This window comes from Rhipicephalus microplus, chromosome 10 (assembly GCF_043290135.1).
Source record: "Rhipicephalus microplus isolate Deutch F79 chromosome 10, USDA_Rmic, whole genome shotgun sequence".
Lineage (NCBI taxonomy): Eukaryota > Metazoa > Arthropoda > Arachnida > Ixodida > Ixodidae > Rhipicephalus > Rhipicephalus microplus.
Window position 1 is genome coordinate 51,382,425 of NC_134709.1, and position 21,750 is coordinate 51,404,174.

Here is a 21,750-nt window from a genome sequence, read left to right on the forward strand (position 1 = left end):
GTGCGCATCACATGCCCGCTGCTGTTCGCGATTGCTCAGTAGCACTCAAGTGGTCACGTTGCTGGAAGCTTGCGTACTGTGCAGTGTCTGTGTGGAAAAAAAAAACAAACAGACCAAGTTATTAAATCCCTCCAAATGGGCGAGACGTCGCATGCATCTTTTTGCAACCGCATCGTTTTGTTTGCTTAGTTCTATGGAGCCACCAACTTTGCCGCCCGCAGCGGTCAGCGGCAGAAATTGCCAACACGTTTGCCAACGTTTTGCCAATGCACTTGCCAATGATTTGCCACCCGCAACAGACGGTGGCAGCGATCACCAATGCGCTTGCCAACGATTTGCCAATGTGCTTGCAAACGTAACCCAAATAGAACCAAAACCAAATTTGATCATCCTGAAAAACAGTATGAAGCATCCCATTATTGGCTTTTTTTTTTCAGGCTTTTCTAATTCAAATAAACTTCATTTTCACGGCTTTATCATTTTTCTAGGCGATTTCGCTGTCCCCACCAAGTCTGGAAAATCAATCGATGACTGTAGTGCGTGATGCTATTTGTAGTGCTCATCCTTTTGTAAATTAAGTGATTAGTTAGTAGCAGGAAATAAATAAAGATAATTGGAATATATGTTCATCTATTCTCTCACGGTTCAATGCTTTCAATTTGTCAAAAATAACATCACCAGCTGCCACACATCTTTAACATTGGGTCATGAGCTTACGTTCTGGGCTTAGAAAGAGAAAATTGCCTAAAAGTCCTGTAAGAAGTTTTGTAATGCCTCGACATTTTTTTAAACAATCTCAGCTGTGAAAGAAAGGCATTCGATTATAGATGTTGAACTAGCAATAAAAACTTGGCAGAACAACGAGGCTTAATCTATATTTAAATGAAGATTTTATGTATTGTTCCAATAATTTTGTGCTCAATTAGAGGCAGTCACTGCTTTGAAATATTTGTAAGTTATTCAGAAATAGGGAATTATCAATATGGTTGACTGGGCGAGTTGGTGATACAAGACTGTTTTGAAATGAGAGCGCACTGCTTAGACGTGAACAGAAAGACATGAACAGGGCTTGTCCCTGTCTTTTTGTCCGCGTCTAAGTAGTGCGCTTTCATTTCAAAATAGGGAGTTATATTGAGTAATTTGGCGTAAATGGTCTGAAGTAAGTGAAATTGCATTAGAGAGATTGGTGGGAGCACTGGATGACAATGTTTTTTTTTATTGCACCTGGGAAAAAGCTTTGGCAACACTGGTGTTGATGTTCTGTCTTTGTTTGTGTCGCACAACCATCGAAAACTAAAGGAATAGGTGCAATAACCTTTGCACGTCCTTAGTGAAAAAGCCTCGTGCTCCGTACGTCCTTTCCTCACCACAGGTGAGGACATAGTGTTCCTGGCGACAGACATCAACCTGCCCGGCGCCGTCGACTGGGTGATGATGCAGTCGTGTTTTGGACACCACTTCATGCTGGTGCTGGAGAAGCAGGAGAAGTACGACGGCCACCAGCAGTTCTTTGCCGTGGTGCAGCTGATCGGGTCACGCAAGCAGGCCGACAACTTCATCTACCGGCTCGAGCTCAACGGCCACAAGCGTCGCCTCACTTGGGAGGCCACGCCGCGCAGCATCCACGAGGGCGTCCAGGCGGCCATCATGAGCAGTGACTGCCTCGTCTTCGACACCAGCATCGCCCAGCTGTTTGCCGACAGCGGTAACCTAGGCATCAACGTCACCATCTCACTGTCCTGAGCGGCGTTCTGCGTGCTACGCCGTGCATCAATGTGGACGTGCGCGACGCCCCTCACGAACCGTTAGCAGCCTGGCAAGGAACGCTGCAACGTGCACATCAACATCACTCTCTTGCCATTTACCGTGTGCCGCCGTGTGAAGTGTTTATTACACCTTCTGAAGATGTGCTGATGGGGACTACTAACAGCGGTTCTTGCTGTGTGGTGGAGACGGACAGTGTGTTTCGGGAAAAATGCGAGGATGTGTTTGCTGACCAGGTCTTTTGGTTGACTTGTCATAGTGTGCGTTTCTGGGCACTGATTGACGCGGCAGTGTTGTGTGCGACGTGACCACAGCAGAAGTGTGGTCGGCCCCGGTAACCCGCCATCGGCGTACTGCTCACTTTTCATCTGCATACAGCAAATCTAGAGACATGTTGCTGCAGGGTGCAATGGACGATTCTTTCGTTCGATGCGTTACCCTGACATTGCATTGGCTCTGAGACTTGAGCAAGCTTACTGCACGCCTCCCTTCTGTAGCGTTCAGCGCCTTGGTTAATAACAGCTATTGCAACCATAGGCACGAAGCTACACGTGCAGCCTAGGTGTACCTGCGTGTATGGTCGCTTTTGTGACCCACGGTTATGGAGTGTTTTCTTACTTGCATTGCCGTTTTGCGGTGCACACACTCCAAGGTCTCATTCTCAGCAAGCTGGGCCATCACGTATATTCCTGGAGACAAGATGCCTTGGCAGAGACTCGAGCTGCTCATGGCTGCCCTTTATTACATTGCCGTTACGACTGTGGCAGCGTGCGATGACTGTTTGTCACGCCTGCTGTGGACACTATTCTCAAGGTGCGAGTGATCTCGTGGGCTTTAGGGAGTGCACTCGAAGATGGAACTTTTCGGGGCTTCCTAATATGCGAGAGAGCCACCACACTCATAGTCATCTGTTGCTCACTTGATCGTTTTGTCATGGGCGGGGAGACGGAATCGACGTCTTGGTGCGGCCACTAGCCGCGCAAGCTTCCGAACAAATTACCAGTGCACGACGCCCACAAGACTGGCAGTCTGCACTTTGGATATGGGCCTTACCTTGAGATCGGTCGGCTACACGACTGGTCAGTTTTAACGTGTTGGGACAGTAATGCGAGGTCATATCGATGCCCGAAAGCGTTACAAGTCTCCGGCCTTACATTTTTGCGGTTGCTTCTGTCCCCACGTAAAAACGCAGTTTTAGTGAGGCCAGCTTCTTAAAAGTTGCAAGGCTGTGTTATAGTAACTGCGCAACTGTGAATACTTCACCGGCTTGCACATCTTGAGGTCGTGCAGATCACTTGTAAGACTAGCCACAGTTATGGGTCTCCTGTCGCATGATGAAACCCGGAGGAAAAAAAGAATGCGATTTCTCCGACAATGAGTGCGTTTTTTGTACTGCAAGTGATGGGCAGTCTAAACGTTTATTCAAAGATTTTATTGAGATGGCAGCACTCGCCAGTGCTTATATTCAATCGGGCGAGGGCAATCGCGAATGCCCATAGCGTTGCTTGAAATGTCTGTGGCCCACTGTGGAATGGGCAGGTGATAAATTGCAGCCCCATAGGCTCCCTTGTGTTCACAAACGCTCTGTGCACTGCCGCCTAAACTTTCTTCTTTCTTTAATATATGTATACAAGGCTGTAGCACGTCCACTACTCGACGCACGGCGTATCTCTCCATACGAGACTCCTCCGTGTACTATTTGCGGCTAGCAAGCAAGAAAATGTTCAAACACTCCGATTAATTGGCGGTACCTAGCTGCTTTTCTTTTGCTTGAATTACGTTGATTAGATGAATTCTTCGACGACGGAACATCTCTCGTTCGTCAGATTATAGCGTCATTCACGACATGTCTACCAGACTGCGGACAGTGTTAACGCTGGTAAGGGAGGCACTGGCTTCGTGATATCCTCCGAAAGTATCCATTAGGCACAGTTATTCCTTCGGATATAAAGAAGCAATGAAGCTCGATCAAATGTCTCTCGCAGATTATTAACCGGAAGAGAGGCAGCCCACCGAAGCTTCACTTAATTATACAAGATTTGCGAACATTTCGCACTCACTTGAATACTAGCGAGATTACATAGGATTTGTCAGTCAGTTCGCTGTCTTGCCGAAAACCTTTTGTTGGATGTGCGGAGAAAATAAATGTGTTGTTTGGGTCATTTTTATTTTCAGTCCAACAGCTAGATTGGATTTTTTTTACGTCGTGACATCCTCGTCTGTACACAGAATTCACTGACACTGTTCTTTATCAAAGGACAAAAAGAAAAATGTACATATGTTGCATAGTACAGAAATAAATCTTTTTAGTACCAACGATTGGTTTTACAAGGGCTGTGGTACATTCTTGGTGCTAGTTACAAAGTGTGCATTCTTTTCTTTGCTTCTAAACTCGAACCTTGATATAAAGAATGGGGATATTATGAAATATCAGTTATTACAAAGTGAATAGTTTTGCAATAGGAGTATACCTTTATAACGAATTTTTGGTTATAACAAACTTAGTTTCCTGCAAGATGCAACTTGATCATAATGAGTTACGAGTGTATTTCCCTTCATGCACCTGAAATGCAAGTGACCGCATGAACTTCATTATCTGAAAATGGACTACAAACACTTTCAACGCATCTGCCATCGAGGCTTGCATTCGGCGCCATTAAAGTGCACTCCATTAAAATACACAACAGTACAGTGCTCCCAGCCTTCCTAATACACAAGCATCAGTTAACAAATTTGCTCATCGAAGTTGTGCAAACGTTTTGCATGGCAACAGCAATGGCATCTTTTAATAGCAACGTGTTTCAACAGTCTTCTTTTTTGGTAACAGTGGAAACAACTGCAGCTAGCGAGCATTGATATTCAAAAACATCTGAAATGCACAGTAGAGCTGCGAGAGCACAGTCGGAGCGGTCCTCTGAAAAATTGCAGATTTTCATAGAAACGCGGTGCCTACGTGTATGGCCCGTGTATTTTTAAACGAGTGCAGACATTGCAAGTTTTGACATTTTACACAACACCTGAACTTTCTAAGCAAGGGCCTTGTGTATGTCTTTTCCTTAAATGCTACTAAAAGAGAACGCCACAAATGAGATTTCATAGGTTCAAATGACTTGAACCCACAAGATTGATAACCGCTACGTGGAGCTGTAATATCTCAATGTGCAGCATTGCTGGCCAGGACAGCGAATTCTAAGAACATCGATGGTTTCCAGCAGCTGTCGAACAAAGGCGTGCCCGCACGCACCAGGTGCGCTTTGCGTGGCACTCCTGCTGTGTGTAGATACAAGTGTCGTTTCACGTCTTCGTAATCTGAAGCGACGACGAATGAGCACAAGTGGCACAGAGATATATAACGATCACAGTTACCTACCAGAAGCATTATGTAAAAGTGGACACTGCTCATGGGCACTTTCATTACAAGTCTACTATTGGAAAAACTCCTAAAATCATTGATAACTATGTCACCGGCTTAATGCCATTCATGCAACGACCATCGCACATGAAAATGGCATTCATTAAATGCCCCTTGGTAGGGTACATATGCGTTCCCTAATTCGTCTAAAGTGCAATATTTTCCATTGTTGCCATATTTGTTTACGGGTGCTATGTTGCCAATGCATGCTCACCCGATAAAATGTCCGTCGCAGCGGTGTGGGGGTCATGGTTCTCGGAGGATGCTCGCACGAAGGTCGCTGGTTTGATACCAGCAGCGGCGTTTGCATTTCAGTGGAGATGAAATGCTAGAAACGTGCATATCTGTGCAACGTCTGTGCACGTTGAACACTAAAGACGGTCGGACTTTCTAGAGCACCTTACTGCGGCCTCCCTCGTAATCTTATTGTGGGTTAACCCCAGATATCGTTAGTTCTGCATAAAATGGCCGCGATGTTAGTGCTGCCTACCCGTGTAACTTTTATCCCGGTGATGTCGGGAGTAAGCAAAAAGCGATTTGCCAAATTCATGATCGTGAAATCTTTGCACTTTGGTTCAGGTATAAGCGCATTCAAAAACCTCAGATGTTTTGAACACATATTGGCACTAAGTGCACATGTGGCATGGATATAAACTTCTGTATTTCTGGTTTTGGAGGAAATGAGCAAACCTTTAATTGCGAGTTTTGCAACATAATTAAATCCGCTTATAAATACATTTGCCCATGTTGGAAAGTTGCAGCCTGAATACTGAGGTTTAATCTAATGCTTGAAGTAAGCACTGCATTTAAGACTAATCCACTTACTGAATTGGGGGAGACATTACCACTATTTCAATTGTGACTGATGGACTATAGTACCCAATTTTCCTCCGGTTTGCTACAGACCTCAGAGTGCTGATGCCTGATGGTCATATGGTTAATGCCTACTTAACATATCATTATGTATTGAAAAAAGAGTGGGGCACTCTGCTTCACCAGATCATCTTTAAATGGTGCGCGCGTCATGCCAAGTGTGCGATGTGCTTGACTGCCATTTAGAGACGCAATAAGTATCGTGCAGCACGCCCCATGCTTAAACGCCAATTTAGCAGCCATGCGTCTCTTGAATTGCTTAATCCTTGCAAATGACGTCGCTTTTTCAGTTCTTATATCGCTTTGGTTCGAAACCTCCCTACGAAATTCATAGCAACGACAGTAAGCAAAGCCTTACAGATGCCTTCCCGCCAATGACAGTTGCATTTTTGTTCATCACCGATGTCGCGACTGTTCTGTTGTCTAGTCATCAGCTGATGTCAACGGACACTGCATTACACACACGCCTGAAGCATAGCACAGCATAGCCAAACTACATACTGTTATGCAACCCAAAGATGTAGTGTCCGGCCATCCTACATCAAAATTTTTGAGTATTGCACCAGGGGAGCGGTGAGTATTTAACTAACACCGCAATGTGCAGTAAAAGCTCACTAATTTAGATTTCATGGTACTGGAAAAACTGAGTTGACCCAATGCCATGTTATAAAAATTATCGAGGAAACATTTAACAAATGTCCATTACATCAGTACAGTTTCATTCGCTTGAATACTTACATCCTGTACTTATACTGCATAAAAGCAGTGTAAAAGCTAATTTTCATCATCCTGCCATGTCCTTCACAATGCGATCACTGCGCGAAACTGTCGCATTTAATCAGCTGCAATCTGCTATGCACCCTTCTCCGATTGCATGCAGCCGCCACTAGCACCACTGCCGCACATGACTAGCTTTAACGAGATAGCGTTAAAAAGTTCGTTTCTCGGAAATTTCAGTGTCATCGTTGGTTGTCAGCAAAAAGTCTTGTCCATGACAGAGAAACCGAGAAAAAGGCAAATAAAATTAATCTTAAAAAATTTCGGTTCGAGAGGAGAATCGAACCTAGGCCGTCTGCGTAACAAGCAGGTGTTCTACTGCAAAGCCATGATATTGCAGTCAAATGCTTTGTAAAAAAAAACATATATAAGTGACATGTTGTGGCACAACATATTGCTTGGCACAAGCATATAATTGTGTCAGGTATAAAAATCTGCAAATTGCTCAACGAGTCGGTGTCTTAAAAGCCAATAATTACAATGCTCATTTAATAATCAGCTACAAAAACTTTAACAAAGCGAGTGGCTGCATAAGCTCATGTGTTGCCTAACGGATGTTTAGTAGGTCCTGCACCGATTCACAATAGGAATAATTATGGCGTAGTGAGTAGCCACTTTGAAACTGCCAAAGTTGCACGCATAGTCGTTCGTTTCATTACGGCATGGTTGAGTCATGCGCCAAGAACAAAAACCAGGCTGGCACTCAAGAAAGCGATGATGCATACAGGGCCCGATTACTTTATTGCATCCTACTCTTGAAGGCGGGTGAAGCTCAAGTGCCCTGCAAGATTTTTCGCTGGTAATATGGCCGACAGCCAATCGTTCATCCATCGCGACATAGCGAGCCGGTTTCGTACCTGCAAGCAGACCGCAGCTGGAAGCTCTCAAAAGTTCCTAACTTGTTTGATATTTATGATTTTGCACCATGCATCAAGTCAAAACAAAGCCAGTGAGAGCCAGATCCACTGTGGATAAAACCGCGGTCACTCGCTGACATAGATACTGATGCGGACTCCACCGCCTCATTTCAATTGTTTGCGTATGCCATTTTGGCTCTCTTGTATCGCAGTATTGTGGTGCTTCGCGCTTCAAGTTTTGTCCAAATTGAGTGGGTTGTGGCCAAATATGGCTGAATTAACGAGTGAATCCACTGAACAATGCAGATGCTGCCCTATACTAGAGAGCACATTTGAATAATACAGTTTTCCTAATTCACGAAGGTCGAATTAGTGAGCTTTTACTGCCAACAGCCTGCTTAGTCCTGCTTGCTTATTAGAGATGTTTAAAGCAACAACACAAAATTTACTCAAACATTTACAAGCAGGGCGTAGATTTACAGCAACGACAATTTCCTGCCACTGTTCGTCATGAGCGCACAGATTTATGTAAGAGATCATAAGCTAAGTCTTTTTTTTACTATTCACCAGTGGGTTTTCACATTACAAAAAGTGGAAAGGCACCCTCACATCGAGTTCTGGAAACAGGTGGTCAAAAAATGACGACACATTTTATCATACATTTTCCGTAACAATTACAACAAAAGTCGATGGCGTTGTTTACGCCAAACAATGCTGCCTCCACGTTGGCACTCGAACTACCGAATGAGAGTGTTGATCCTCAAGGCAGCAGCGAACATTGCACCTTTTTTTCCAATTTCCACTTAAACGTGGGAACATATATTGTCTATCCACTGTTCTAAGTGCCAACAAACAGTGCATGCCATTGGTAGTAGTGCAAAGTTTAAACAGTTCAAAATGCCTTGCACACCGTTCCTGCTTCAGACGTCCACAGGTCACCCGGTTTCGCAGTTGAACGGGGCCACACACGTTAGCTTCGTATTTCATATGGTTGAGACTAGGGTGAAATGACGGGTCGACGAGTGTTTTCAATTGGCACACCATCACAACACTTGGCTGGCAGAGCTCTGGCTTCCGTAAACCACAGCGCCGACAAAGTTGACGGCAGCGGCCAGTACAAACACGGGGAACCACCGCCCGTGCGACTGCGTCACAAGCTCCGCCGTCAGCGGCCCGCACAGGATACCAGGAATGGTTGCCTGCACGGAAAAAGAACCGTGCTTTTGAGAAAAGAAAGATTCCAATTCGACACTTTCTCTATTTGAACAGAATGCCAAAGCTATCTCTGCAGCTAATAAATGCTTGTAGTTCCGCGAGCAGATTCTCACCAGTGTATTGCTGACGCTGAACGTGAGAGCTGCGTGAGTCGGCGCCACGTCAGCGTGGTTGGCAAGGTGACCCGCCGAATTGCACGCTAGAAGGCCCATGGCGCAGGACACAAAAAACAGCGCCAACGGCAGGCTGCCCACAGCTGAGAACGCAAGTAGGCATATTCCGGGCCCGAGCAGGCCAAGACAGGAAGTGGCCAGCCTGTGTACGGACAGGACACTCCACTGTCGGCCCGCTAGTTCGGCTGCTCGGGCCGTCAGCAGACCGCACAAGGAATTGCAGATGTAGGGCAGCGCTGCCAGACTGAGGTGGCCTGGCCGGGCATACAGGGCGCGCACCAGGTACGTGGGAAGCCACTGCATGATCGTGTAGCTAGACCAGTTCATGGCGAAGTGGGCGATATAGATGGCCCACAGAGGCCAGTGGCTGATCAGTTCCAGCCAGTGCGGAGATGACACTGAAAGAAGAGTGAAAGAGTTTGGCAGATATTACTGGGTCAGTTATGAGTAATTAGTTCTTAATAAAATCAGTGAGCAAGCATGTATGCAATGGGAGCTATAAAGAAATGCAGATATACAATGACTGCATGGCACACTGTTATGTTTAAAAGTTGCAGACGTTCAATATTTAGTCTCTTTGATGTCCTTTCTATAACAGTTTGAGCAGAAATATAGAATTCTGAGAGGCCTTATCACTCAGCTCATCAGTCTCACTTGGACTTAGACTACCGCTACGGGATTTTGGCCAACAGCTAGGGGGATGAAAGGGGGCAGAGGCCGAAGCATTATTTTCTGTCATTCTTGATAGGTGCATATAAATATTTACTTCTCTCTCTCTCTTCCTGCATCCTAAATATGTACCATTACTTCAACACCAATCCTAGCCATGAATTATCTATAACGAAGAGGAAAGCCCATTTGATACTGAGGTTTTGCAAGCTAGTCAGTTTGTGGCAGACTGGTAGCGTACTGCACAAGCACGAAGGAGGAAAGAGTACAGGAAACAGTGCAGATATCTTGCTGTTGTATTTTCCGTACCTGTGTTCACTTTTGTAGGCTCCTTGAGCTGCGATGGCTCGTCCCTATGGAGCACCATCCACACAGCTGTCCACACAATGCCCAGAGCACCAAGGACATAGAAGGCACGGTGCCACTCTAGGTGGGGACACACCAGCGCTGCAGCGGTCTGTCCCGCAGCACCCGCGGCCAGCACACGGGCCACGGCACGAGTCCGTTCCTCAGGCACTGGTGCCGCCTGTCCCACCACGTGAAACATGCAGGGCAGCCCGAGGCCCTCACCCAATCCCAACAGCGCACGACAAAGCAACAGCAGTGGAAGTGACGAGGCTACCAGGGGCGTCACGAGCGTCGATGCCGACCAAAGCAACACGGCGCCCGCCATGACAGTGCGGCCACCGTAGCGCGACGGTGCAGCAGAGCCCACCAACTGTGACAAGTAGAAACAAAGGGTGAAGATACACAACACTTGAAAGGGTGCTGAAGAACATTATCATAGGGTTGAGTTAACAGCCAGTGCGAAATGGGATGAATGACTGAGGCGATACACTGCTGATAGGTGAGCAGAGATTCTAGATTTACTTTCCCAGCAGTGTCCCTTGACACTGCTGGAAAACGCATGAAGTGGCTGGTTGGTTTAGATTGATGGTAAAAGAGCACAGATACACTTCAGTATTCTGTGTATATTAATGCTCCTAAGACTATGGGTCAAACATGCTTACATGGTACCATGACATCAACGGCCAAATTCTTCCACTAAATATGCTTGACCAACTGCATGGATGTTCAGGTGTACATGCTTACCACACAAATGAAGCATTGAAGCTTTATGTTAACAAGTTAGCAATCAGCAAGATATCATAAATCTGTCACCCCCTACTTCACTGCACCCCCCAACATATTTAATATCCACATAAAGGTGTCCCCCCTGTCTACAAGTAAATGAAATGTCACGGAGACAATACTCTGTCTTTCAGCCTTTTTGGTTGATGTGTTGAGGCATTGTGAGTCCTATAGTAACAGATGTGGTCTTCCAAAGGGAACACTGCATGGGCTGTCTGCAGAGCTTCCGCACTGAATGCTACTGATCAAAGGAATATCACTTTCCTTTCATTTTTATAACCTTTCCCGTGTGCACTGCTGTCTTTCTGGGGCAAAGATAGGGTGCAGACTAGCTTTGTTATCAGTTGGGACAATCAACCATGCACAGCCTCTGCATGCCACGACTTGAAGCACACAGACGCATTTATGGACATGAAAGGGCAGGCACATTTACAATAGAAATTTTGATAGTTTATTCTGACGTTTCCGAAAAATAAATGAACAAAAATAAAAACGAAAATTGTGGGACCTTCGAATGTCTCTCCAGTTTATTGTTTCACTATTAACAGATAAACAATAGTATGGATGCTCCCTTTATAGCATTTTGCCATTTCGCAGTGTTTTCAAACCAGTAGATTAATTGTTGCATGCGAATTACCCTTTCACTGTTGTGCGTAAGCACGAACATAAGCAAGAACATTACTTGAAACGTATATGAGCTTCTTCTTTACATATTTACCGCGTTACTTATGCATTATTAAACCACTTTTTTTCTGACAAATGCTACTTGCACTGCAAGAGAAGCAGTGCCCAATGCGCCGTCCCATTTTAACAGCTACAGAAAGTGACATTTTCGTCAGTTGAACTAGGGTACTTCGAAGATCATTCTTAGCCATTTCACTAGTCATTGCAAGCCTGACGAATTGTACTGGACTCGCTGAAAGGTCACGCAGAGCGAGTTTCGTGACGGGAAGAAAACGTCACGACACAAAGGTTAGCAACTTATTTGCCTGCAGAAAGACGAAACCGCAAGCAAACGTAGCCAGCAAAAACCTTAGTATTCCATTTTGCTATTGCGACTTTTTTTTTTTCGTTAGTCCGCAGTTAATGCAGCGTCAAATCGCTGTCTACGTAAGAGCATTCACGTCAATCAAAACTGCGCGTAGATCGAGGATGACGTCGACGACGTATTCGGACAACTTTCGCGTAGTGCCTGGCGCCTTGGCTCGAACTTGAGGTTAAACGAGCGTGCCAAGATTGTCAACGGATATGCCAGTCACGCATCTTCATGCAAAGTGCCGGGCCGCCGGCGCAGGAAGTGGCCTCGGAGTAAGTCAGAGAGAGAAAGTCGACAAACGACGTAGTACGTCGGCGCGACTACGTGGTCTCCCTCGTCTCCTTCGCCAACACGTCGCTCAAAAAGAACGTGTGCTACACAATAATAGGGGTTTCTCTCTATAGTAAACAAGAATTCGGGACAGTGCGACTCACCTGACTAGTGATGTACCCGACGGCGAAAGCGCTCAGTATCCATCCTTGCCACAGAAGGCTCCAGCGGTACTGCTCGCTCATGGGCACGATGGCAATTGGCATGAGGACGCGATCCGCCGCATTCACGAAGTTCGCGAGGCAGCACAGAGCGACAGTTCTCGACTTCCGCGTCATACTTAAAAAGAAAGACTTTCGGGTACGGCTCGCACAAAAACGAGAACAACGGTTCAACACAAGTGGTAGGCAACCGGGCCAGCGCAAACGGCCACGACAACACGGTCAACGAAACATTCGGCGAAACGTGTAACTTGGCAGATCGCGGACGAGCTGCTGCTTGCTCGCACTGGACGAACGCACGCGACTTCTCATGCGAGCGGCTCGATTACACCGCGAACGCAGCGGCGTCGAAGTCGATTTTACGCACGGCGCACCGTAGCGCCCGTGGAACGCACATCTTCGTGCCGTCCTCCGCTTGACAGAGAAGCCACTCGGGTTGCCACTTTCGGATCAGTCGCTCCACGACAGGTTGTTGCCGCGGAGAAGGGGTTGCGTAAAAGCACAACTGGCTTGATGTGGGAGAACGCGAAGCAGCTGGCAGGACCGGCGCCGAGTACCAATCGCGCCAGCGTAGCGAAGGTGGAGCGCGACCCAAACCCCGTAAACACCGTAAGGCTGGGCAATAAAAAGATAAAACGCACCGCTATCCCGACTTTTATTGGCCTTTGTTGACTTTTGACTTCAACTTTCCAACCATGACCTACTACACTCCTGACCTGTTCAGATAGCGGGGTTCCTATGGGAGCGCGTGTCCCCGCTCTCGTTCAATCGCTCGCCGTAGGTGGCGCTACCTATAACCTGTTCGTCTGCTACTTTACGGCTGTTTGGACGGCGCTAGAGTAAGAACGGCTGCATTCCGTGATGAACAGCCGGCATATATGTGACTATTTTTTCACTTAGATGACTGGTCAAGTAAGCTGTTCAGTGTGACGAAAAATTTATTGCACACTGGTGGACAAATGCGAGAATCCGTAGACTTACATAGTGTAGGACAGCATATGTGATGTTGCGTCCATTTAATTGCAAAGAATTTGTGAATGACTTTTGAAATATTTGTTTCAAAATTATTTTTCATTAGTGCATAATAATTACGCAATATGAGTGCTCTGTTGGCCGAAATATGACCACGAACACTCAAGCTGACGTCAGCGAACAGGTGCTGACTAGCGCCACAGTGCTCCTAAGTTACGGCCCTAGCGGCAGAAGGTATGAACTAGAACGTGGGCGCTGGAAGAGGTGCTCTCTGGGCAGGTCAGGAGTGTAGTAGGTCATGTTTCCAACATTACAATATTTTGGCTTACGTTGGCTTCTTTGCAAAAAGAAAGGTGACGTATTTTTATTCGTCTCCCCAACTTGTAAAACATAAATATTGTAATGAAGTTTGCAATATCTTTCAATATAAATTATATAATCTATAAGCAATTTTTTTATAAATAAGCTTCATTCCTAAATTAGAAAAGATTGTAACTAAAGGTTTTCTCTTTTTTTAATGGCAGTGTTCACGTCACAGTCTCACAGATATTTGTGGCTTCAAGAAACGCTTAATAAAAAAAATACTTTGTAATAAATATTTAATAATTTCTATTTATTTGTACATATCACTTTTCAAAGTTTCGCTCCAGGTGACAGTTACTGATATAAAGTTTTATAATGTATAAAACTTTATGCTCTATGTTTATTGAGTTTGTTACCAATATTAAAGGTTATGCTTTATGTGTATCTCGGGAGTCGGGACCACGACCTCCTCTATAAACTTATAGAGAGGTCGTGGTCGGGACTCGGGAGCCAAAAACTTGCGATGACGGCCTTGTTGTCGACATCAACCATCATCATCATCGCAACGCTTGCAATGGCTGCGTCGGAGTTCGCTCGTTCCTCCCACAGAGTTTAATTCCTCCGTTCTCATCTGATTACGCACTGCTGAGCGTCCCCGAAGAAAATTTTACTGCACATTCTTGCCAGCTAACCTCGTACTCATACGGAATCAGTGCACGAACTCAGCGATGCATTCCGGCAACAACGGCAACGATCCACGTCGTACAGACAGAATTATCAGGTGCGCTTCTTGAACGGTTCCTTGGCACTTTCTGATAGCGGGCTGATGGAACGCTAGGCGAATTAGACTATTAGTTGCCGTATTCAAGAAGAGCAAACGGCAGCAAAGACTGTGCGACGTTCGTTACGGAATCAAACGGATGAAACAAACCCCTGGTTGCGGAAAACCTCACTATGTGTCGAACCGCGAGACTTCATTTGTACTCGGTTCCGCAGCTAGAGCCCTGTTGTATCGTGCAGTATATCTGAGGAACCTTCTTAGTAGCGTAGACTACCACGCATATCTTGGTTATGTTCTTCGTAACGCATTTCTCTTGAGAGACGCTGCCCCTGACTACGCCGCCGTAGCCTTGAATCTTTTCCTCACAGTCTTTCCTCTATGTTTACATCCACTCTTTTGCGAAGTAGCTGGCTAAGGTTTCGCGTGAGATGAGTGGGCTTGGCTCCGCCGAGGTTTAGTTTAGAGATCGTCGAAAGACGGTGCGGAGTGACCTTAACGACGTCAAAATCGCGCAATCAAGTTAGGAACCCAAATTAGCGAAACTGACATTGAAATGAGAGCCTATAACGGCAGATATAGCGCGAGAACGGAATGACGACAAAGGATCAAGAAGGAGATGAGCGCTATATTTCGTCGTTCTGTTCTGGCGCTAAATCTACCGTCATGTCATACCAAACTAGCCCAAACCGCCACACTTCTGAGAGCCTATAATTTCATTTGTGGTTTCCTGTAACTTCTTTTTGTTTTTGTTTTTTTGCAAACGGCGCAATAAAACTTGTTGTTCGGCTAGTTGGTAATTCGTCATACTGTAAGAAAATTAGCTCAACTTTGTACTCCCAGAAACACTCGTACTGACTCGTCCACCCGAGAAACAACACTCGCCACACACAGCGCGTTAGCTGGAGTGCAAAGTTGCACTAATGTTCTTACAATATGCACGTGGCTGTTTCAGCGATCATCAAATTAAAGGGTATCTACCTCGAAGTGGGTGAAAGGTGTAATGGCTGAAGGTTTTTGTGCTTTTTAAATAGACGTCTATTGTTGCATTGCATGGATCGAACTCAACACCCCCAATTCACTGCCTTCTCTGAGCGATTGCTCGACTAACTGAGCCATTTGAAAGATTTAATGTGAGAGTGAATCAAACACTGGCCTTGAAACCCTAGAGGAAAAAAGGGCATGAATTGGTATTCCTGGATCTACAAAATTAATTCTATTGATATGCCCATTCTGTTCATGTCTATGTCTCATTTGCTGATTATTCACACAGTGTAACACTGTCATTAGCTATAATATAGTAAATAAAAGAAGTTTTGCAGCTATTGCACATGAGTGCATCTATGACCAAGTCATATTCAAGAAAAAGGAGATATCTATATCCAAAACCTGAAAACTACATTTATTAAAATGGGACTTCTAAGGAGCTGCTCTACACAAGACTGTGCCTGTTTTTGACAGTAGCCATCGGATGTAGCAGACAATTCTCGTAAATTCTCAAATACTTTTCGAGCATTTCTCGTAGTGAAGATTTTCGTTCTTTGCAGTTGATTTTGTTACTGGTAGTAGGGAATGCAGCCAGCTTTCATGCCTCCCTAGACTGGCGAAAAATTTCACAGGAGGCGGTTGTCAGTAGTACAGGTTATTACGTTTCTAGGGAAGTGAGCAGCTTTTCACAGCAAAGATTTTCCTGGCTTTTTGCAGTAGGCTTAGGAAATGGTAAATAAATAAACCGTGTTGAAATGGAAGACGAAGGAAATAGTTTGCCGATTGTGTTACTGGGTCAATAATATGTGGCATTTAATTTTTTTGGTGCTCGGATAGAGTACACGAAAATGGCCACAGTTTGTTTTATTTTAGCAGTACAGCATTATAATGTTGCCCTGAAAAGCTAGTTGAACATGTTCTACCGTCCATCAGATGGTTCCAGGTTATTTATACTTCAATCTAGTGCTTCAGCTAGTTCTTGATGGGGCATTTACGGCGTGCAGGTACAAGCCTCCCGCAGCCGGCACACCCGGAGATGACCCCACGCCTGATTACATGAACGTCCTGTCCATGATATTCAGCATGTGTGGTCTCATGCTCAAGGTGAGTGGGGTGAACACCCTCCCGGTCCGTGTTCTTGTTGTTGACTGTCGGCATTTTTGAGACATATGCGAAAAGATGCTGTTCATAATTCAGCAGGATCGTCGCCTAATCATTTGTAACGTCTAGCTGCAAAAAAACTAATGCAGCGGGCGCCTCTTAGAAAGCAAATTTCACAGTTGAAGAGCAACAATTCCTTTTGCCAAAAAAAAGCAGCAAGTTCTCCTTTCACGAACTTTATTCAGTCTTATGTGCTTCTGCAGAACTGATTCGCAATGAAATGCTTTGTGGCATAACGTACAACATGTGTGTGTCGTAAAATGCAGGAAGAAATTTTTTGATCTTTCAATTGTAGATGCACGCTCAAATTTGACAAGTCTGATCTTTTATACGAACACAGGCACGAATAAATGCATGTAATGGTTTGTGCTTGGCACATCAATAGTAGTAAAAGCAAATGCATAAGGCAGCCTTCAGTTAAACTGCTTAGAGATGACATTAAGTGTCTTAGCTATTATCTCTGGCGTACATGTTGTATACTTGCTCACTAGCCCAACTTCGTGTGGTTTGAGCAGTGATGTTCTGTTCTGCTTTCTGATTTGCCATACCCGTTCTTGTGCAGCTCAAGTGGTGTGCCTGGGTGGCCTTGTACTGTTCCAGCATCAGCTTTGCCAACTCAAGGATAAACGACGACACCAAGCAGATACTGAGCAGCTTCATGTAAGTGCCATGTTCTCCGCTTGTGTTTGTAGATGTATCGCTGTTTTCACTGGTGAGTTCTGTCATGGTCAAAGCGGGCAGTGTTCGTATTTGGGGAAAGGATCCGACATCTGAGTATCGAAACAGTGGGATACACGAGAGTGCTCAAATCACGTAGGATTTTGTACACACTAAAGAAACACAGGTGGTCGAAGTTGACCAGAGCCCTCCACTACAGCACGCCTCATAATCATATCATGATTCTGACTTTAGACATGTAAAAATTAGTTTGACATGGTCTAATTAGTATTAATTAGACATTAGCACTGTGAAAACAAGCACATACTGGCAATAAAGTGGTGCAGTTTTTCTAAAACACAGCACATGCCTGCAATCCTCTCTTCTTCTATGTGAAATGCCTTGACCAAATGCCATGCAAGTTGATCTGCATGTGTAAAAGGAATCCTGGTTTCTGGCAGCTTTGGGAGTGCTGCCACTGTGTTGACAGTTTTTCAGCATTCCGTAATCACACGTCTTGTCGGTTTCTGCCATGTTTTCTGTTCATGCTTCCTGTTATAACAAAAAAAAAATTGCACCATCTCCCACTAAAGAGAACCATGTGTGGATGCAAAGCAGCAGGGAGGTGGTTCACTTGAGCGTGAGGTGGTGTAGTTTATTGAGAGGATGAATGAGAAGGTATTGAGAATGTATCAAAGAAAAGAGAGAGGCGTTTTTTATGTCGTGGTAACGCGCCTGTACGAAGCCTTACTGACGAGTCTTCATTTGATGTACACGTAGACGGCTCTGTCGTCAGGGACGTTTTTGTTGAGGCATTGCTCGAATTCCCGCACTTCAATGGGCACGTTGGCGGTTTGGCCCTTGACCCTGTGTTGCCCGTTGCCGTGCGTGAGGCATGGAATGCCCTTGAACTCGTGTAATGAGCCATTCTTCGACCAGATTAAGCTCGGGCAGATGCTCAGGTTTTGCCGGGTAGTGGGAGCCGTTGGTCACGCTCGTGACGGGCACCTTGCCCTGCGTTAACGCCTTCTTGCAAGCTGAGTGCACCATGAATTCACCGTGGTTGCCGTCGTCGTTACTCACCAGTCCGAACTCTTGTCGCAGCAGGCCGACGACAGCATTCTGGTGTTGTTTGTCTGGATGCTGTTGACCTTGATCAGGTAGTTATCGAATCCAAGCCAATTGCACTCTGCTGCTGTGTCTGAAGCTGTGGTCACAAAAATCTCGCTGGAACTGCGGGTTCGTGTCATCGGTCCCAGGTGGAAGCAGTCGCTTCAAGCGTTTCCTGCCTTCACCGCCAACTCGCATTGCTGCACTGCCTCGAGATCCTAGAGGAGAGAGAGAGGCGGGGGATGGGACGTGGAGAGGCAGTGGGGGTGTGGACGCCACAGGAGGGATGAACAAAGCCCCCCTGCTTCGTATCTAAAAGGAGTGCATACTATCATGCTGTGACCTAAGTAAATTTACAATGCCACACTCATCCAGTGACAGCATTTTAGCAAGCTGACCAAAAGTAAAGATCACGGTACAGAAAATTGTCAGCTAGGCAATTATCATACTGTTCTATGCATGTCTGATCGATCGCCCTTCCCCTTTCTTTCTCTCCATAGGCTGTCGATTTCTGCCGTCGTCATGACGTACCTGCAAAACCCTCAGCCCATGACCATGCCGTGGTCGTCGTGACGACGACACCAGCCCCGCCTGCTTCCTCAGTCTTTTTGACTGCTCGATCTGGGATAAGCGACAGTGCGACAGCCACGCCACGGGACCGGCGCTGAAGTCCTGCCCTCGGATGCAGTACGAACAGCCGGAGCATCTGGTTGCAAGCCGAGAAGTCCTTCCACACTCCAGAATGCGTCAGGGTTTTTCAATCGACAAGTGCCAACAGATTTTTGACAGGAAGGCGGGCATCTCACTATACTTCATTTGTTTGGGTGTAGAGGTGAAAGAAAAATGAAATACAGGAACAGTCATACTTCAGTGGTGTGTTTGTGTCATGGTCGTTCTTTTCTCTCGTGTCGAGGATTCACTTAAGGCAGACTGCTAGGAAACTGGGGAAGAAGGAGCATCATAATAGACGACCTGCTTGCAAGTTAAGCCAATAACTGCCTGATATTATACTCTCTCCTAGTCGTTTGTTCTCCTCTTCTATTTTTCTTCACAAGAGACCTTTTTCGTTATTTGCAAATGAATTTTCCTGCGCTGCAGTTTCAACCGAATATTCAAACGGGGACAAGGTCCTAGTTGCACATGCTGGGGCTTGCCTATTATAGTACGTGTTTGTATCAACTATCAAGTGACCTCAATCTACATTGCCCATGTCACAGCGCAAGCAAACTTCACTTGAACATGCTGTTTGCAGAATGTTCTAGCTGCCATCAGTTGGGCTAACTGAATTGCAATATGGCTAACTGTACAGTTTTGAAAAGCCAAGGCTGCCCTGCTCACCGCAGCATACAGGCACCAGTGGCCATAGGAGAGACTTCAAAGAGTCCAATAATTCATTTGTTAATGCTGTTAGCCCTCAAGACAGCCATTACAGGGTACAGGAGTTAAGCCCTTTCGAAATCTATTGTCCCGAGACTTTGCTTAGGTACGTCGTATTGGAAGCCGCGGGTATTTTCTGACCATGGAAACTTGCCGGAATAGTGAAAACGATTTGGTTAGGACCTTGGAAACGACTTGGTTATCTCATCCTTGACTATGACCAGTTAGTTTTCGTGTTGGTTGGTAAAACAGATCTTTCAGCCTTGTTTTCTCTGCGCCTTCTCTTCACCATTAGTATGCAAATAGCTTGTGTTACCGCTGTGAAGCTGTCTTTTTTGTCAGAGTGAGCTGCTCCACAATCACATGGGACTTTTCGTTTCATGTATGTCATACTGTAAAGCCAGAAAAAACAAAAATTACTGAGGACGTAGGGTGTTGAAAACAGCTTGCCTCATCCTTCCCCATGCGCCTCTGGTAAATACATGTACCGTGTTTAGACTATTGTAAGTTAACTAGAATATAGACCGACCTTTGAAATCACAAGGCTAAAAATAAATGTACATGTGCATTTCATAAGGGCAATTTATTTGTGATGTCAATAAAAAAAAAACTAATAAATCTTGGTTTAGGTGGCTTCACGGCAGTTCTTCACAGCTATGCAGAAAAGCTAGCTTTGCGGGAATATGCAGGGAATATTTTTAGACGAAATTCTGCGAATCGCTGCTGTACGATTTGCATGCGAGAAAATACGGTTTATGTTACAGGTAGAGTCGGAATGTAAGCATAATGTCACAAGCATGATACTGTATGCCTAATCTCTCGTTTATTGCGGTTTCGGTTGTGAGACGACCTCGTACATAGTTTGCATTGACGTCACTGTGGCTGCCATCTTAGGGGCCCAGCTCGTTGAGATGCTGTCTGATCTCGAGCCATGGCCTCCAAGATGGTGGGTGTGCGATGTGTTTGCGACACAAAATGCGACACACAAGCGCTAAATTTCCAACTGAATTTTTATTGAAGAAACTTATGAAATATATTCTATTTCATAAGTTTCTTATGAAGGTTTGTGCTATCTAACAGTTCAATAGATTACCAACTGGCCCAAACAAGCACCAAGCTTATCAAGCAGTTGGTTACGGTGGATAAAACTACCATCCTTTTGTCTAGTGCACCACTACTAACACTTTCCAACGTGATTGCGCATTTACGATGGCGCGTGCGGAATTACTTTCCAAGCCGGCTGCGAGGCTAGAAAACTGTGGCTGCTAGTCCAAGTTTTTGATTTATTCTTTTTTTTTCTGTGCGTACATACCTTTAAGAGAGGCATGTTACTGTCTTATCCGTTCTCTGTACACCGCGATGGTGTAGCGGTTATGGTGCGCGGCTACTGACCCGAAGGTCTCGTGTTCAATTATGATCGCGGCAGTCGCATTTCGATGTAGGAGAAACTCTGGAGGCCCATGTATTGTACCATGTCGGAGCACATTGTATCACATCGGATGGTCGAGGAGGAGGAACAGGAAAAACTTTATTGGGCAAGTGAGCCATCGCACGGCCGTCACATTGTGCGTACGTGTCCAGACTACGCAGGGCCAAAAAGTGGCACCCCGGTTCACATCGTCGAAAATTCTGGACCTCTGCATTGTGGCGTCCCTCAGCCGTATCATGGTTTTGGGACTTCCCAGATATAAAAGAAAAAAATTACACCATCTCCCACTAAAGGGAACCATGTGTATATGCAAAGCAGCAGGCGCTAACGCGATGGCGACGCTGGCGCCCATCGTGGCACTGCCCAAAAGAGAAACCTGGGGAGCTAGACGCAAATCACGCAGTGATGAACCAGCATTTCCTACTGGATCATGTCAATCACTGCTAGGCAATGAAAGCCAGAAGACTGATTGGACACAGGCATCTGCAGTACACTTTAAGTTAATGTGCACGCTGTGGATTTTCATTGTTCAACAATACACAGGATAAATCTCGGCTGCTGACCCGCAGGTCGCGGGA

General features: G+C 45.6%; 3 protein-coding genes across 5 annotated transcripts in view; 2 read left to right on the top strand and 1 right to left on the bottom strand.

The window, feature by feature from the left end:
* The window catches only part of LOC119180835 (E3 ubiquitin-protein ligase Siah1), a 35,112-nt gene extending 31,029 nt beyond the window's left edge, over window positions 1–4,083 (top strand). For all 3 annotated transcript variants that reach the window (XM_037431973.2, XM_037431972.2, XM_075875631.1), the window contains exon 5: window positions 1,373–4,083. In XM_037431973.2, the coding sequence (XP_037287870.2) occupies window positions 1,373–1,743 (371 nt within the window). In that variant the 3' untranslated portion in view covers window positions 1,744–4,083. The remainder of the gene's footprint in view (window positions 1–1,372) is intronic.
* A 4,215-nt stretch (window positions 4,084–8,298) lies between these two features.
* Window positions 8,299–13,031, bottom strand: LOC119180834 (uncharacterized). Its single transcript, XM_037431971.2, has 4 exons — window positions 12,342–13,031; window positions 10,050–10,458; window positions 9,012–9,469; window positions 8,299–8,882 (listed from the first exon to the last, which is right to left on the bottom strand). The coding sequence occupies exons 1-4, from the start codon at window positions 12,513–12,515 to the stop codon at window positions 8,727–8,729; spliced, it is 1,197 nt and encodes a 398-aa protein (XP_037287868.2). The 5' UTR covers window positions 12,516–13,031; the 3' UTR covers window positions 8,299–8,726.
* Window positions 13,032–14,252: 1,221 nt separating this feature from the next.
* LOC119180884 (PAT complex subunit Asterix) lies at window positions 14,253–19,236 on the top strand. The gene is made up of 4 exons (XM_037432022.2): window positions 14,253–14,454; window positions 16,443–16,542; window positions 17,162–17,259; window positions 18,867–19,236. Exons 1-4 carry the CDS (start codon window positions 14,402–14,404, stop codon window positions 18,937–18,939), a joined length of 324 nt encoding a protein of 107 aa, XP_037287919.2. The 5' UTR covers window positions 14,253–14,401; the 3' UTR covers window positions 18,940–19,236.
* The last annotated feature ends 2,514 nt before the right edge of the window (window positions 19,237–21,750 follow it).

What these genes read in the sequence shown, in the direction of transcription:
- LOC119180834 (XM_037431971.2), bottom strand. Translation starts at nt 12,515, where the DNA reads ATGACGCGGAAGTCGAGAACTGTCGCTCTGTGCTGCCTCGCGAACTTC. An exon ending in TCGGGTACATCACTAGTCAG is followed by an intron (nt 10,459 to 12,341) that starts GTGAGTCGCACT and finishes TACTTGTCACAG; the next exon opens with TTGGTGGGCTCTGCTGCACC. An exon ending in TCAGCGTCAGCAATACACTG is followed by an intron (nt 8,883 to 9,011) that starts GTGAGAATCTGC and finishes TTTTCCGTGCAG; the next exon opens with GCAACCATTCCTGGTATCCT.
- LOC119180884 (XM_037432022.2), top strand. Translation starts at nt 14,402, where the DNA reads ATGCATTCCGGCAACAACGGCAACGATCCACGTCGTACAGACAGAATT. An exon ending in CGTACAGACAGAATTATCAG is followed by an intron (nt 14,455 to 16,442) that starts GTGCGCTTCTTG and finishes TACGGCGTGCAG; the next exon opens with GTACAAGCCTCCCGCAGCCG. An exon ending in TGTGTGGTCTCATGCTCAAG is followed by an intron (nt 16,543 to 17,161) that starts GTGAGTGGGGTG and finishes GTTCTTGTGCAG; the next exon opens with CTCAAGTGGTGTGCCTGGGT.